Here is an 18,239-nt window from a genome sequence, read left to right as displayed (position 1 = left end):
TTTATACCGGCACTTGTCGTCGGGTCTTGTTGCTTTTCGAACTTTGTCGGCTTCCTGGCTTCGGTTGATCCTGTCAAATCCTGACGATCGGTGTTCGAAAATGTGACGCCTGCGCCGGCCGGAAAATATCGAATCTTGTCCGATTTTCCGTCATATATCCTGGCCGCAAGGATAGGTTCTTGGTCAGTCTTAGTACAGCTCTCAAACGGATTAGAAGAAAATTGAAAATAAGGAAATCACGTGGAAACCATAGATTTTCCCCTGGGGAGTTAGCCATTTTTCCCCCACCCATTGAAGTTGAAAAATTCCAATTCCAATGAATTGTAGTTAAAATTATTGTTTCCTATTTCATTGTCTGTCTCCAGTTTTCGAAAAAAAGTAAATTATTGTGTCTCTAGCTAGTGTTTCTCGCTTTCAATGTTTCCTGTCTTACAAAAAAAAAAGCTTGAGTGAAGAATTGCCTGAAGTTATGCAATCTTAATCATTTAAATGTGAAATCATTTGTTGTTCGCGAAGTGATTCGGATTGATTTAACAGTAAAAAAGTAGTGGGAAGAAAGTGCAGTGAAAAGTTTTTTTTTCCCTAGTTGGAAGCTGCCCTGCGACACAAAGAAGGAAAAAGCGGCCATACCTTTTATGGCAAATTAGCGATTGAACGCCCAGCCTAGAAGATCTCCATCGTCTGTCCTTCTGCCATGGTCACCGAAAATGGGACACAGGTAATTTGCCTTCGGGGATGAAAAAAGGTCCCGGAACAGGTCCGGAAAATGTACTTTTTCTTCGGTCGAAGACCGAGAAAATTCTCCAAAAGTCTGTCCACCATCTTTTTTTCACCACACTTTCAAGGTTCTGCCTTACGAAGAGCTAGGATCTGAGGGAACGAGAAGACAGGAAAAGAAGAAGGGTGCGTGTGGTGTGCGCGCCGAGGAAAAATCGATACTTCCTCCCGTGGTGTTCGCCAAAAGGGACCGAGAAAAAAGATGGCTCCCTTTTGTCTGGAAAAGACTGGCAACTTCGCAAGCCATGGAAAAGCTCCAAATTAGCTTGGAAATTAACGCAATCTCATCCTGCGTAATCGATGGAGCGGAGCCAAACTTTGTTTGGCCAGAATCGGGACGAAACGCTTCATTTATCCTTCAAAAGCAGCAACTAACGAACAGCAGTTAGTTGCAGCAAAGCGTCCTAGCTTTGCCGCATCGCGATCGATATTTTCACTTTAAGGAAACCTTTTGCTGTGCTTCTTCTTGTTCGTTCCTTCTCTGCGGGTTCCACCCGGTAGCCAGGAGGCATTTGGCTTCTCATCAATTCTGCTGCAGCAACAGCAGTCAATCGGACAATTTTGCTGCGGAAAATGTTTCCAGCAAATATCTTCATTCATCGATTCAAAACGAATGGGATCTGTGTGACTTGTTTGTTTGCTTGCTTGCTTGCTGTTAGATGCTGTTGCTGCCTTTGCTTCCACCTTCACGCATGAGGTGGAATTTTCGCCGTCACCCCGCAGGCAGCCAGGCATCCTGCATCCGGTATACGGAAAACGGAAAACCAAAATGGCCGACAGGTTATTTTGTCATACACGACCAAAGGAATAAATTTTGTTTGGAAGAATCTAACCCTTGAAGATGCGAAAATTGGACGGCATTGAAGATAACTTCTAGAGAGCGTTGAAATCAGTTTAGTTGAAAGGGTTCTAATCCCAACAATAAATTCTCGCTTTCGATGGGGCACAAACTTCTTCAATTCGCCGGAATTGTGCCTGTTGCGAAAAATCGATGAAGGATAACTTTTGATCTTTTGACATCTTTTGGAAGAACTGTAACAGACGGAATGTTAGTGGATGGAAATATTCATGATTTGGTTCCTACATTCCAGCTCACTCTGTTCCTTTACTTTGGGACGTGATATGCAAATTATACGATAAATGGTTTTGCGAATTTCAAAACTAAGGCCAAGGTTGGTAGAGGTAGAATATAACTGAGTTAATTGTTCAAAGTTTTTTTTCATTTCAACTGCTTTTTCTAAAACACTGAAATTGGTGAAAAAATTTATAAATTAAAAAAAATATATCATAGTGAAAAGGTGAACAGCTTTTGGTTGGTTCAGATTTCTGTGTCGTAAGTATTGAAATAAGTAAGAACATTATTTCAACAGTGAATAGTCATGAGGTACCTACAACAATGTTTTGTACAATGAAATTTTGTGTTTAAGCCCGTATATATAATCCGCATAGGCTGGTGTTACAAACTTTGCCAGTTTTGATTAAAATATCGATTAAAATCGTTAAGAATTACAGTTAGCCTTTTAATGCATGACTTTTTTTTAAATAAGAGTAGCAGTTATTGATTCAGTTAAAACAATAAATTTTTTAATTCAAATAACACTACTGAACAGGTTTGAAATCGTTGTTTTGAGAATTATGAAAGTTATGGCCCATCAAAGTTGAAAAATAATTTTAGAAATTACAAATACATTTCAATACGATTTTACAAATTTCTTCCAAAAAGGCATGTGATATAACTCAGTTGGCAATTGGTTCCTGAGCCGATGTTCGTGAGTTCTAGCCCAAGAGTAAACATTGATCACAGTTGTACCGGATAAGTTTTTCAAAGACTGTCCGCCAACTGCATCGTTGATATAAGTCGCGAATGACATAAAGATGTTAAAACGACTATAATTGAAAAAAAAAATAAAAATAAAAATAAATGGATAAATAAAAAACAAATCTTCCAAACGTTGTTAATTGTGTGCAGAAAGGTGTTTGTGATTGATTGAGATTTAAAAATTTGTTAGTATTTGCAAATCTAAGGAAAATATAACGAATTTTCAAAAACAATTTTTGTTTCAAAAAAAAAAGAATAGATTTGATTTTTGCAATTTTTCCGTGTACTTTGTTGGATATCTCACACGATTCCTAGAGCGCTTCAGCGATTTTAAAACACATCAAATGTATCAATCAAATGTAGATCTTGACTTGTTTCAACTTTGTTTTCAAGACTGAAAATCGCTTTGTCTTACTTCAACGTTCCAGATAAAAAAAAAATGTTTTTTTCAAGGTCATTTCTTTTAATTTACCGTATGAAGTAGTAGAACTTTAACATGTTCAACAAAATTGTATATTTTGTTGAGATTGACAACTTTATCGAAGCAACTAAAGCCCTAAAATGCATAACAAAAAAGTTTGCATTATGATCTAGCTATTGGTGGACCCCTCGACTTTATATTTCATATCAAAACCAGCAGACCCGGTAAACTTCGGCTAACCATCGAGGTTGCTGAAAAAAATCTGTGTTTTGTGATAAAATACTAACTTTCTGTGATTTTACCCAATAATTCTGTGATGATATTACCATTAATTTCATTTAAAAATCATGACAAATTGGGTGTTTCTTTACATTTTGGATCAGAATAACATTTCTCCAATTCAAAGTTGGAAATCCAAAATTTTTATAGACATAAAAAATTAAAGTTTGTTGTTTAAAAATTTAAAAAATCTGTGAATTCTGTAATTATTTAGAAAATTATGTGTTCTGTGACACAGATTCTGTGATGAAAACATGCTCAAAATTCAGTGAAATATAGATTTTTCTGTGATTTCGGCAACCTTGCTTACCACGTTGAACTTGTCGTACATTTTCCATTTTTTCTTCGGTGATCAACATTGAAAAAGTAATAAATGTTGAGTTACCAATTCGTCTCCCTTTTGTGAATATGTTGAATTTCTGTTTGAATTTTTCCCTCCTTTCCGTTTACTCGAAATGTACCGCTTTTTCTATCGGTGAAAAACCTAAGAATTTCTACTTAATTCTACGGGTCTTCATTTAAATTATCAAAAAATTGATATTAATAAATCTTACATGCATCTAAAATGAATACTTTTTACTTATTTTTTCATAATTCGGAATTTTTGTTTATTGCCGCAATTTTTTTTTAATAAACTAATCGGCTTTTATTGACGAGTTTTGGAATGATTATTACTTTTTTCAATTTTTCATATGTTTTGAGCTACTATAACATTCGCTTCTCTTAAGTGGATACCAAATTCAACAGGCAGAGTTCTTTTAACAATGAATTTTACAATATCTATATAGTTTTATCCAGATAGAAAAAAAATAAATTCGTCATTTAAAGTGTCAAAGTGCCATTTTTTTAAAAGTTTTTTCCTTTTTGATGAAATTCATATTTACATAAAAATGAAAAACAATTTAAAATTAACAAAAAAGCCGAACATTCCATCCCAGTAGCTCGGAGAGTGCGGATGTGTTTTGTTTTTTCGCTGCTTTTCTCGTGCTATCGAGGTTAAAAATCAAACGAAGTTCCCTCAAGTAGTGGTCCTATTCGGTCGTCAATTGCCGAATTCATACTGCAGTGGAGGTTGGCCAACTGTATTCCTCCACCAGCCCAAGAGTGCGGTCCCGACGTCTGGACAGAAGCATCAATTTGTTTTGCCATCACCATCGGCACCAAGACCATCAGCAGAGCATCAATTGTGTCCCCCGATTATACTGGAATTGGATACCTTACGGAAGACTATCCGGGCAATCCGGTTCTGTTTGCCGTACCCGTATAACGGATTCATTGAGCAGCTCCCCTGGGAATCCCTTGTTGACGTTTCCATATCAAGGCCATCTTCAATCAAAGAAGGAAGTCCGGTTGCCGTCGTTTCGCCGAAGCCTACTCCTATCAACGAGGTGTACCACGTGTCTGGACGACTCGAGAAGCTAACAGTGATTGCAAGTTTGTAAATTTTCTTTTTTCACTATCCTTTTTCTATATTTTCTCTGTATATAGTTTTCATTCATTGTGTGCTTCGTTTTTATTGCTGGAGGCGGAGACATTTGTCTTTCGCTTTAAAATATGAACGAAGGCGGGGGGGTTAAACCCAGTTGGGGATGATGGGAACAACATCTCCGAAGATGAGGAGCTTCCGGAGGGTTCGGCTGAAGCTGGTCCTTCCAATGCTCATATTTCTTCGATGGAGGGTAAATCCACATCATCACCAACTGAGAGTAGAGCAACCCGGCTCCGAACATATCCTGATAGTTCAACTTTTTCTGGGCCTTGGGTGGTTTTTATCCGGCCCAAAGAAAACGGAAAAAGCTTAAATGTTGTTCAGATTACAAAAGATCTGGCGAGGTGGAACTCCGTAACCAGTATCACTACGTCAAGACCGAGCAAATTGCGCATTGTTGTGGCCAATCGGAAGGCTGCAAATGGAATTCTTGCCAGTAATTTTTTCAAATTAGAGTACCAGTTGTACATTCCGTCTCGAGACGTAGAGATCGAGGGTGTTATAACTGAAACGAGTCTGGAGGCGGAATATGTTAAGTCCCACGGCGTTGGTAAGTTTAAGAGCCTTGATTCGACTTCGGTCGAAATCTTGGATTGTCGTCAACTCACAACTGCCAACGTCGTTAATGGAGTTAAAAAGTATTCTCCTTCAGGCTCGTTTCGTGTGACCTTCGCGGGCACCGCTCTCCCTCACTACGTCTTGATTGACGGAATTTTAAGACTTCTGTTCGTCTTTAATGTGCCTCGCCCAATGCAGTGCAAAAATTGCATCAAATTGGGTCACACTGCGTCCCATTGCTGCAATAAGAAGCGCTGCCCTCTTTGTGGGGAGAGTCATGGGGAAGGAGCATGCTCAGCAATAGAGCAGAAATGCGTCTATTGCGGGGGCTCGCCCCATGATATCTCGTTGTGCGATGCATTTAAGGGCAGCTGGGATAAACAGAAGCGCTCTTTGAAAGAACGTTCCAAACGTTCTTACGCCGCTATACTAAAGAGCGCTTCTCCACCGACCCAACCTCAATCTAGTAACATATTTTCTGTGTTGTCAGTTGATCATGATGACACGGACACAGCTGATGATGAACACCCTGTCTGCTTTGTAGGAAACTCTCGAAAGCGCGCAAAAGCGACTTCTCCCAAAATACCTAACAAAATTGCAACCGTTATCCCTCCAATCACCATTGGGAAAAGGCCGACTAATGGGGAAAAAAGTAAATCAAGTGCCTCCTGGTTTTCGAGGAAATATTTCTCCACAGAATAAACCGACAGCTTCGAGATCTTCAAATCCTGAATCCCAGATCCCGAATTCTAATCACTTTTCTAGTGAAACGCCTACTCAATCTGGGATTTTTAAACTAACTGAAATTTTAAATGGGATTTTTTCGTTTTTCAACGTTTCTGAATCAATTAGAAGCATTGTCACTGCAATGCTACCTATCGTGAAGTCATTTTTAATGCAGATGATGCAAACTTGGCCCCTTCTTTCAGTGTTTGTCTCTCTTGATGGCTAATTCAAGCCGAGAGGTCGGAGATATCACTGTATTACAGTGGAATTGCCGTAGTCTAATCCCCAAACTGGATCCGTTAAAATTTCTTCTGCATGAAACTAATTGTGATATTTTTGCTTTGTCCGAAACTTGGCTTTCTTCTCAAAATGATATCTCTTTCCACGATTTTAATATTATCCGCCTGGACCGTGACGATTCTTATGGAGGGGTGCTTTTAGGGATTAATAAGCGCCACTCATTTTATAGAATCCACCTTCCTTCGTCAGGTGGAATTGAAGCTGTTGCATGTCATACAACTATAAGAGGTAGGGACTTATGCGTTGTCAGTTTATACTGGCCTCAGAGAGTTACAGTGGATCGAAGTCACCTAGAGAACCTTTGCTCAGTTTTGCCTGAGCCAAGGTTGATCCTGGGTGATTTCAATTCGCATGGAACTGTTTGGGGAGAACAAATTGACGATAGACGTTCTAATCTTATTTATGGCATTTGTGACAGTTTCAATTTAACAGTTTTGAACACGGGTGAAAAAACACGAGTACCTAAACCTCCTGCAAGACCAAGTGCAATTGACCTCTCACTCTGCTCAAACTCACTATCATTGGATTGCCAGTGGAAGGTAATCCCCGATCCCAATGGTAGTGACCACTTACCTATCAAAATTACAATCACCAATGGGGTCAACACTTCAAATTCAACAAATATGGCATATGATCTCACAAGACACATCGACTGGAAAAAGTACTCGGAAGCAATTGATTCAGTCATAGATTCTGCTGCGGAAGGTTTACCTCCGTTGGAGGAATATACCTTTCTTGCTCGCTTGATTTATGATACTGCAGTTCAATCTCAAACGAAACCCATCCCAGATCCAGCTGTTCGTAGAAGGCCTCTCAATCCATGGTGGGACAGTCAGTGTACCAAACTTTACGTGAACAAATCGAACGCTTTTAAAGTTTTTCGGAAACACGGAACCTTGGATAACTTCAACGCGTATTTTTCTCTTGAGCAGCAATTCAAAAACCTGATCAAGGGGAAAAAACGTGCGCATTGGCGTAATTTTGTGGGAGGTTTATCGCGGGAAACATCCTTAAGCACTTTGTGGAATGTGGCGCGAAGCATGCGTAATCGTTCTTCCACGAACGAAAGTGAAGAACATTCGCATAAATGGATTTTCAATTTCGCACGGAAAATCTGTCCAGATTCTACACCTGTAAAAAAAATCATCCGAAGTGTGCCTCCGAATAGATGTGATTTGGATTCCAGTTTCTCGATGGTGGAATTCTCACTTGCTCTCCTCTCTTGTAACAATTCAGCTCCGGGATTTGATAAAATAAAAAACCTTCCTGTTGAAAAACCTTCCGGATTCTGCTAAATTTCGCTTGTTGAATTTATTCAATCAATTCTTGGAGCAGAACATTGTTCCCGAAGATTGGAGACAAGTGAGAGTTATTGCCATCCAAAAGCCTGGGAAACCAGCGTCCGATTTTAATTCATACCGTCCAATAGCGATGTTGTCTTGTATTCGGAAATTGATGGAGAAAATGATTTTGTTCCGATTGGATAAATGGATGGAAACAAATGGTCTCCTTTCAGATACTCAGTTTGGGTTTCGCAGGGGCAAAGGGACAAATGATTGTCTTGCTTTGCTGTCTTCAGAGATACAAATGGCGTATGCGAAACGTGAACAAATGGCTTCAGTGTTTCTAGACATAAAGGGAGCTTTTGATGCAGTCTCTATAGAGGTTTTGTCAGACAAATTGCACTCCCGGGGTCTGCCTCCTCTTTTGAACAACATCTTATACAATTTGCTTTGTGAGAAACGTTTGAATTTTGCTCACGGGGATATTGCAGTTAGAAGAACCTCTTACATGGGCCTCCCGCAGGGTTCATGTTTGAGTCCACTTTTGTACAACTTTTACGTAAGTGACATCGACAGTTGTCTCTCTGAAGGCTGCACTCTAAGACAACTTGCAGATGACAGCGTAGTGTCTGTCACAGGTTCTACTGAGTCTCATCTGCACAGACCTTTACAAGATACTTTAGACAGATTATCAACTTGGGCTTTGGGGCTTGGGATTGAGTTTTCTCCACAGAAAACGGAGATGGTTGTTTTCTCTAAGAAACATAGACCTGCTCAACCTAAGCTTCAACTCCTAGGAAGAACGATCACTCAATCGAGGTGTTTTAAGTATCTTAGGGTTTGGTTTGATTCCAAGTGCACCTGGAGAGCCCACATTAAGTATCTGAAAGGAAAATGCCAACAGAGAATAAATTTTCTCCGATCAATCACTGGCACCTGGTGGGGAGCCCATCCTGAAGATCTTTTAAAATTGTATCGAACAACTATTCTCTCAGTTATGGAGTATGGTAGCTTCTGTTTCCAGTCAGCTGCTAAAACTCATCTCATCAAACTCGAGCGTATCCAATATCGTTGTCTCCGCATCGCTTTGGGCTGTATGCACTCAACGCATAACATGAGTCTTGAAGTTTTGGCAGGCATACTCCCACTAAAAGATCGATTCAATTTATTATCACTCCGGTTCCTCATCAGGTGCGAGGTCATGAACCCATTGGTGATTGTAAATTTTGAAAGGCTACTTGAGCAAAATTTTCAAACCAGATTTATGTCTGTATACCATGTCTTCATGTCCATGGAGGTGAATCCTTCTTCGTACTCTCCAACTCGTGTTTTCATCCCAGACTACGACAACTCTTCTGTCCAGTTTGATTTGTCTATGCAGCAGGAAATTCGTGGAATACCGGTACAACATCGTTCCCTTGTTGTTCCCGGGATTTTCTGTGCAAAGTATGGACACGTCAATGCTGAAAAAATGTACTTCACCGATGGTTCTCTAATAAACGAGTGTACCGGCTTTGGAGTGTTCAACCAAGTATCCAGTGCCTTTTATAGCCTGCAATGTCCATGCTCAGTGTATATCGCTGAATTAGCAGCTATTCATTGGGCTCTGGACAACGTGGCTTCACGACCTGTTGAACAATACTATATTGTAACGGACAGCCTTAGCTCTGTTGAGGCTATTCGTTCAATAAAGCCCGGAAAGAATTCATCGTACTTCCTTGAGAAGATAAGAGATATTTTGAGTACTTTATCAAAACGCTGCTTTTCCATCACCTTTGTTTGGGTCCCCTCACATTGTTCGATAGTAGGCAATGAGAAGGCAGATTCACTGGCAAAGGTGGGTGCAATGGAAGGTGACACATACCAACGGGAAATCGTCTTTAACGAATTTTACTCTTTGGTTCGGAGAAACTCTCTTCTCAACTGGCAGCGAAAATGGGACGAGGATGAGTTGGGTCGGTGGCTCCATTCCATTATCCCAAAGGTAAGTCTTAAACCCTGGTTTAATAGATTGAACTTGAGTCGAGATTTTATTCGAATATTTTCCCGTCTCATGTCCAATCATTATTCCTTAGACGCGGTACTCTATCGTGTAAATATTGCTGGCAGCAATTTATGTAGTTGTGGCCAACGTTACCATGATATTGAGCATATTGTTTGGTCGTGTGAGACCCACCTTGTCGCCAGATCGAATCTTATTGACTCCCTTCGGGCCCGAGGGAAACCACCTAATGTTCCAGTGAGAGATGTGCTAGCTGTGATAGACTTGGATTACATGTTTGAAATCTATCTTTTTCTAAAAGCTATCGATCTCCACCTGTAATTCTTTTTATTTTCATGTTTCCCTTTCTGTCTTCTTTTGCCTCTAAAAAACCGTTAGTTTTAAGCAATCAATTGTAAAAATCAAATCGAGTTTGGCTCCTTCAAACCTACTGGTACGAGCCGTTTCAAATAAATAATTGTTAAAAAAAAAAGCCGAATTTTTGTTAAAGTTTTTTCCTTTTTGATGAAATCCACATTTAAATAAGAAAAACAATTTCAAATAAAGAGAGACATGAAATAAGTAAAAGAAAACCTAGCTTTGTAGCTTCACCGTTTTGACCTGAGGATATACTAAAGACAGACACTGGGTAATTAAGCTGATAGTTTGCATTGAAAAGCTTGACTTATATAACTGTATGGGTCAACTCGAGAGCTCGAAATTATGGCTAGTGGTCTGCATTGTCTTCTCTATGGTAAAGTATTTCTGCTGACTTAAAATCTTCTTTCAATTTTTTAAACTTTTCCTACTTGTTTCTTGGAATATTCCACTTTTTTAAACTATGCGGCAACACTTATTATATGTTTCATACTGTGAAATTTCTGTACTTACACAGTAGCGTTCTACTGAACTGATCGTTCTTACAAATATTTAAGATAACTTGTCAAAAACTACTTTTTGTTTTCTTGAGTGCAATTTATCATTTCTTGTAATGTTTCAGTTTTGACGAGCATCAGTTTCAAATTTTACGCATTTTTTTCCTGTTTTGGGGTCAAGGGAGGGCCCTTTCAATTGAAGAGTAGTAGGGAGTTTAGTTCAAGAAATTGTCATTTTATGTCAAAACTTTCATGTGTAAAAAATTTATGAACATTTCTCTAAAATTGCCGTATTTTACATTGATTTTGTCAAGAATTTTCTCGTTTTGAATAAAACTAAAAATCGTTTTGTCAAAACTTACTTGTATAAAAAATTTCATGAAAAATAGGCATGAGAAGCCATGTGAGCTTAAAGTAGTCAAACAAATGAATTAATTTTTGGCAAATTTATTTGTGACACACTAAGTCTTTAATTTCTAGCAATATTTCAGAATTTGAAGTTTCTGATGGTTCCCGAAAATTTGAAATAAGTTTCGTTTCGTAAGGACTTCAAGAAAAAAAAACAGTATCGATATTTTTTTCATGGACAGAAAGTCATTTCCACCAAAAATTAAAATAATTGGGCAGGGCCCCCCATACAATTTTTTTTGAAAATTTTCTTTTTCAAATCTTCAAAAAATTTATATATTTTCAGTGTTTTATAATTTCAGAGGTGCTTTTCTGTTATATTTTTACTTTCAATATTTCTGAATTCAACTGGTAACTCAACAATCTTATCAAAAATTTTGAATAATTTTTAAATTTACTTCAAACAAGTTACAGAGCTTTTAATAAAAAATGGGTTAAAAAAAATCTTCGAATTATAAAATTTCAAAACATGCAGGCAAATCCTGTCAGCAGTCTGAGAGGGGCAAAATTATCTGAAATTATTAGAATTATCCAAAAAATATAAATCCATTCTAATCCATTATTTTTAAAATTTCTGATTGAAAACTGTAGGGAATTTTATTTAAAATCAATGATTAAGAAAAACAGCAAATACTTACTAGAGGTACTTTTTTGATAACGCTTACCGTGATGCAATCTGGATTAGAGACGTTTGTCTTAACTTAAGCATCGAAAAAGTTAAGAAAATCTATGTTCAAAAACGATCCGTTTAAACAATTTTTGATAATAAATCAGTTTTTATACTTCTCCTGAGTAAAATGTCTTAAAATCCCATTAGCACTTTGCAAGTCGGTACAGCCGTTCAATCTAGCTTAAATTTCGCATGTTACTTTCTTTAGATACACGGATCATCATAAACCTGAAGTGTTTTATTGAAAATTTTATTTCTGTTTTTAAGGCCAATTTTAGAAACCCTGCTGTACATTGTGGTTCCTAAATTTTATTCAAAGGGATAACATAACTGTTAAGGTTAAATAATCTTAGCTTCGACAGCTTTCAACCCACTATCTAATATATAAAGATGAGTTGGACTATATATGTTTGTATGCACCTTATACAAATCCACACCGCTTAACCGATCAGCCTGAAATTTGGTACAGTTATGTGTTTGGACCATGGGAAGGTTTTAGTAATAGTTTCGAGCCCCTCCCACCTGAGAAAAGGGACCCTCCCATAGAACTTTCATTTTTTTCCCACAAACCAAAAGTCATGGCACCCATTTTTCAGAACCAATTTTTTCCCTTTGGCGGGGTTGTTTTCACCATCACCATGGGCCGTGCATTAGAAACGACCATCAAGAGTTCACGTGTGCTGGACAGCAAATCAAAGCTTGCTGAGCATCAAAGATTTGAAAGATAAAATTTTGGCGGGTGTTTTTTTTCCTTCTACTGTTCAAAACACGTGGTACCGGTACGAAATATTTGGATGCAATAATGAGCCTACATTTCGTATTGAAAAATACAACTATCCTGTAGAGAATATATTGACTAAAATTGTAGTGATTTTCAATGTGCTGCCTACCGCCTCGCTGGGGGGCTTTGAGAGTTTACAAGGATATACAGTAAACTGAACAGTCAACAGTGAATTGGCTTCTTCAGCTGAATAACTTTTTGGACTGAATGCTGAAAAACTAATGAACCAATTTTCATAAACTTTTAACCAACCATTTTCAAATTTTTAGGATTCCTTATAGAGAAAGGAAAAATCATTAGATTCAGAGTTATATATATATATATATATATATATATATATATATATATATATATATATATATATATATATATATATATATATATATATATATATATATATATATGTTGAAGGCTGCAATTTCAACGCTTTAATAGCCGCCGGGGAATCTAAATGGGGGATTAGAAAATTGATTAGATAATACAATCTGAGGTTTTTAGTTTTATACAATCCTATTTCATTGGCCAATTTATTTATACTTTTTGATTTATTTTTGGTCATCAATGTGTTCAATTCTACCATCCAATTTTGAAAAAAAACCGTTTGGTACTGCGAGTTCAAACAAAGGATTTCAAAGAATTTTAACATTGATCACTGATTGATAATAAATGGAATTCAAATAAGTCCATTTCCATAACATTTAAATGGTTATTTCGGTTCAGAGATGATTTCTTTTCGATAACCCCAAGAAACTTTTAGTGCAACTTTCAACATTTAAGAAAAACAGTGTTAAATTAAAAAAGCGAAAACATACAATTGAAAACATGCCAAATGAGTCTTAAACATGGTTCAACAAGGTTCGGAATTGTTTTTAGAAATTTTTAATTAAATAAAACTTAAATATACCATTGTACAGGGAGATCATCCATCTTGAAAAGTGGAATAGTCTCCAAAAGAGATTAAAGTTTTTTGTGATAGAGAAGAAGGAAATTATTTTGAAATTCAATTCATTATCCTTAAAACTATAAGCTTCTTCTAAAAAAATGAAATCGATAAACACAGAGAGTAATCTCCATAAAAACTTTTAAAAGACTTACGTCTCGGTGGTCGAGTGGTTAGCGTGGTACGACGGTAATCGCTGGTCCACTGATGGCATGGGTTCGATTCCCGTCTCGGTACTGGGTGTTAAATGTTAATCTTAAGTTGTCCGCGTCATTTATTCAGTCTGTAAAGCCTAAATCGGCTAAGACGGTGTATGTCTTTTTAAAAACTTACGTGGCCAAACATGGGCCCAATTTCTTAAAATGATGAATATAAAGCTTCCAATATTTCGAAAAATCAAACAACTCATTTTGATTTTTTTTTTGTTTCGATTATAGTCGTTTTACCATATTTATGGCATTCGCGACTTTATCAACGTTGCAGTTGGCGGATCGTTATTGAAAAACTTATCCGGTACAACTGTGTTCGATGTTTACTCTTAGGCTCGAACTCGCGGACATCGGCTCAGGAGGCAACAGACTTGCCAACTGAGCTATATCACAAGCCCTAAGACTCATTTTGATTAATATCTTTTGTGAACCCGAGCAAGGCCGGGTAAAATCAGCTAGTATTATTATAATAACCTCTTAAATTCTATGTTTTAAATAGAATTTTTAAGATTTTAGGAAATATTTTTTTTAATGGATGATTCTAGTCTAAAACTGAGATAAATTCGAAATTATTCCAAAAAAATGCATTTACATCTTTTTGTCAATCTTAAATTGAAAAACAAAAATCAACAGCATTGTTGGCAACAGTGATCTGCAAATGATCGATAGCAATATAGCCTGAAGCGCGTTAGATTCATCAAGTTTTGTTCTTTCTATAATTATTTAAGTTATTCTACTGTACTGTACTGTAACTGTAGTTCTTCTTTATTATTTAATAGAATATTAATGAAGCATTAATGTTACAGTAAATCAATCATAACTTCTACAATTTTATACCAATTGCGGTTAAAACCCTCTAGAGATCCTTGGTTTGGATTAACCATAGAAATCCATAAAAACTAAAAATTTGAAACTCAAACGCATAAATTTGGTCGTAAACCTGAAATTTCTCACGAAATAATCGTTTTGTTGAACATTAATTCAAAAATATTGTTACCCGAACATGATTCAAGTTCAAATACAGTTTTAAAAATTACGAAATCGTGAAAATCGAAATTTTAAGTTTGATGCCAAATGACTAAAAATGCACGAAATATCGAGATCTGGCGTTATCTTGAAAACAAAGTTTTGGCCAAAAGTCGACTTTTTGGGACTTGGCCGTTTTTTGAAAACCAGCAGTTTTTCGGAAAACCGAGTAAGTCTCAGAAATTCGATTGTTGGCAAATTTTTTTTCGAGATAACACCAGATCTCGACGTATCGTACATTTTTAAGTCATTTGCCATCAAAATTGAAATTTCGATTTTTCCAATCTTCTTACATAATTTTAAAAAAAAAATCACATCAGTTTTTGACAATCTTTTTTTTTCGAGATAACACCAGATTTCGAAGTTTTATGCACTCATAAGTCATTTGGCTTAAAAACTATATTTTAGATTTAGGGGGGTGCCTCCCTAAAGAAATTGGAAAACCAAAGTTTTGGTTTTTTTACCCTCAAAATTCACCAAAGGGGTTTGGTGAATTTTGAGTGTCAAAAAAAACGAAACTTTGAGCGTTTTGAGGTGCTTCCCTAAATCAAGTCCGATTGATCTGAAATTTTGCACAGGTCAGTTTTTAGGTTTACCTACAAAACGTCGGTTTTTTTTTTTAATTTGACCATGAAGTTTTTCCTCAACTGTTGGCTGTTTTATACATTCATTACGAATATCAAGATTTTTTTTCAATCTCAAGATATTTTATCGTAACATATGATCGTTTGTTACAATCAAACAAGATTTAAACCAAAAAACTTGTTTGTTCGATAATTACTCTGGTCGAAATTTTGGACCACACCCGGGACCTATTTTGGACCACCTTTAACTCAATAAGTATTTTTAAAATTTTGCTAAAATTTCGATAGCCATTGATTTCCCCGTATGGATCACTTAATCTTTTCCGTTTTCATTTTTCCAATCAAGTTTGGTTTACGTTTTTTCATAATTTTCGTGAAAATTAAAGCATTTTCCCGGAAAAGAGCAAAAATATCGAACACAAATGGTGTACTTTCCCCCACATTTCGCTGATTCAGTTGAAATGAAAGAAGTACGCAATAAAGCGGCCCAAATTCGATTCGGAGGTATGGAGAGGAAAACAGCTCCGTGGACAAAAAAAATCTGGTTAGAAACCGGGTTCGGTGGACAAAACTTTGGACCGGAAGGTCGTGCGTGGTTACGCCAATAGGAAACCTGTTTCAGCTCGAGATGGGGCCAAAAGAGTGGGATCCCCTCTCTGCACCGTCTATCGTGCTGGGATAAGATTGGATCTTAAGACATATAAGAAGCAGAAGAAGCCGAAGCGGAGTCAAAAACAAACTGTCTCTGTCAAACCAAGGGCTCGTAAATTATATGATCAACTGCTGTGTGGAAACCTATTGCAAATTTGAATACAAAACGCTTTCGGGCGACCACTATTACACTGTTCGGGATGGTCAAAGTGTTGAAGAGACGGAGTCACCAATTTCTTAGCTTAGCTTGTTTGACTACTCATATCCACCTTAAATTATTGAATTCGAAATGCTATTTAATTGTTTCAGGGGATGGTAATGCTATTTAATTACGTACTTCAAAAGAAAAGATGATTTTTTTGTTATTTTTTTATCAATTCATGCACATTTCGAGTTCCATGATCGCTGGCGTGGCTAAGCAGAACAAGTTCCACGTCGCCAATGGTTGCTACTCCGTGATTAATCGAGGCCATCAATTTTGCACAAAGTCCAAAAGAATGGTGCTTGGGATTAGCAGTTCATTCTCAATGTACAAAACTCATGCTCTCCGTTTTTGAAATGATTAATAACGGCGCCGGCCACGTCCTAGTAGTCAATGGGGGAATAGGAAGGAATGTTAATTTGATACTCTCTAGGTTCAACTAGCAACTTCATGCTCCTGCATACTCCAAAAATAATTTTGAAATAGTCAGAACCAGAAATAAGTAAGTATCACCAACTATGGAAACCGTCTGTACGTCTGCGAATCTATATTCGAGTATCAAAGGACGGGGTTGTGTTAGTTAGGAAAATGTAAAGATCAGGATCCATTTTGGTCAATGGTGCGATCGTATTTTCCTACACCTTCTATGCTCCTAGAAATTTCATAAGGAAACTCCTACTTCTATGAGGCATTCGATAAACGTTAAATAAATATAGATATATTGAATTAGGTATTGAAAGAAAATTATTACCATCCACATTTCATCCCTATCAAACTAGCTTTTTTCCCTAACAGTGATCCCTGTTTAATCAAAGAATTATCAAAAGGCTTTTATGGTTTTAAAAAAAACAATATTTTGAATTGAATGTATTTTTCATAATTTGCCGACAAAAACTTCTCAAACTATTTTTCGCGATTAATAACATTTTGAAAATTCTTCAATTCTTTCTTCTCCTTGCCTCTTTTTGAACTTCATTGCATGTACAAAGCAATGTTCAAATTTTTGCGACTTTTGAAAAGATCTGATATTTTTTTCGATTTACCAATTCGAGTAACTACTAATCAATCAGAACATTTTATTATTTTTAAATGCTGGATATTTTGAGAAAAACAAAACGCGTATTTTTAAAATTAACTTGAAATAACATGGAAACAATATTTTTAAGTGATTGAAATTTACTTGTAGAACAAAGGAATAAATCTGATGAACATATACGAATTTGGACAATAATGAATGATTTATCCCAGCAGAATCATTATAGAATGATGAGAAAAATGGAGAACAAACAGCAGATCTTGAGATGGAAATAAAACAGCAATTGATAGTTAAAAATAACTATTATTTCGACATATGAAAAGAAAAAAAAAGTAACACAGACGACATGATCTAATTTATATGAAAAGGCAGATGATAATATCAACAAGTTTCAGCAATCATGTCTGTCACAAAAAAAAAGTTTATTCTTAAGATTTCCAATATGAGTAACAAGAGCAACTTATATCCAGATGATTGGTTTTTGAAGTGATTATTGAAAAAATAATATTTCAATTAGGAATAAGAACAATTAACTCAAGTCTTTTTTTGCCATTCCATTAATATTTCTTACTCTTTGTAAACATCAAACATGGAGCATCGTGTTTCATGTAAAATATAAGCCACGTTTTGTTTTCATAGAAAAGTAGTATATTTCGAACAAAAACACGACACGAAAATTTATAATATTTAAAAGTATGATATTAAAAAAAAGTTGATTTAAAAAAGGTAATCAATTCAACACGAAAGATACAATCAAAATAGCAAATTATTCCGAAAAATAAAATTGCAGGATGCAGGAACGAAGAGGCTGAAAAGTTTGTAGATAGAATAAACTTTTTTTTTTTACATCAATCGCCAAAATTTACTTATGAAGCTGTCAAACTTTGAACGCGTTATTCTCGAAACAGTGATCTTAACGCATTCACCGTATTCTAAATTCGATACCGAAAGATCCCCTCAATTAAATCAAGGCAATTTCAAAAAACTACCATTTTTTATTTTGAATTATACAACTCCGTTTCTAGATTTTGAGTAGATTTAAAGTTATTGAGTTTGATAAACTGATAAAATACTTTTTAAAACCTGCACCTGACCGAAAGATTTAATATTGTTGTAGTCCAATGTATCAAGTACTCTAAAAACTGTAAAACCTAAAATAATCGCGGATACGTATAATGAGTATTGTTTCTAAATTCTCCTTTACGTCGGATTTCAAAAATAAAA

At 36.3% G+C, this 18,239-nt stretch overlaps 1 protein-coding gene across 4 annotated transcripts in view; it reads left to right on the top strand.

Moving 5' to 3' along the window:
- Positions 1 to 18,239, top strand: part of LOC129753677 (ankyrin-3-like) — a 110,391-nt gene that overhangs the window by 52,318 nt on the left and 39,834 nt on the right. The window contains exon 1 of one of the 4 annotated variants that reach the window (XM_055749524.1): positions 201 to 718. The exons of the other annotated variants lie outside the window; for them this stretch is intronic. Within the exon in view, the coding sequence (XP_055605499.1) occupies positions 695 to 718 (24 nt within the window). The 5' untranslated portion in view covers positions 201 to 694. Of the gene's footprint in view, positions 1 to 200; positions 719 to 18,239 lie in introns of those variants that run through there. 4 annotated transcript variants of the gene reach the window in all.

This window comes from Uranotaenia lowii, chromosome 3, assembly GCF_029784155.1.
Source record: "Uranotaenia lowii strain MFRU-FL chromosome 3, ASM2978415v1, whole genome shotgun sequence".
Taxonomy (NCBI): Eukaryota; Metazoa; Arthropoda; class Insecta; order Diptera; family Culicidae; genus Uranotaenia; species Uranotaenia lowii.
Note: the sequence above shows the minus strand (reverse complement) of the source record. Positions and strands in the feature narration are given on the sequence as shown.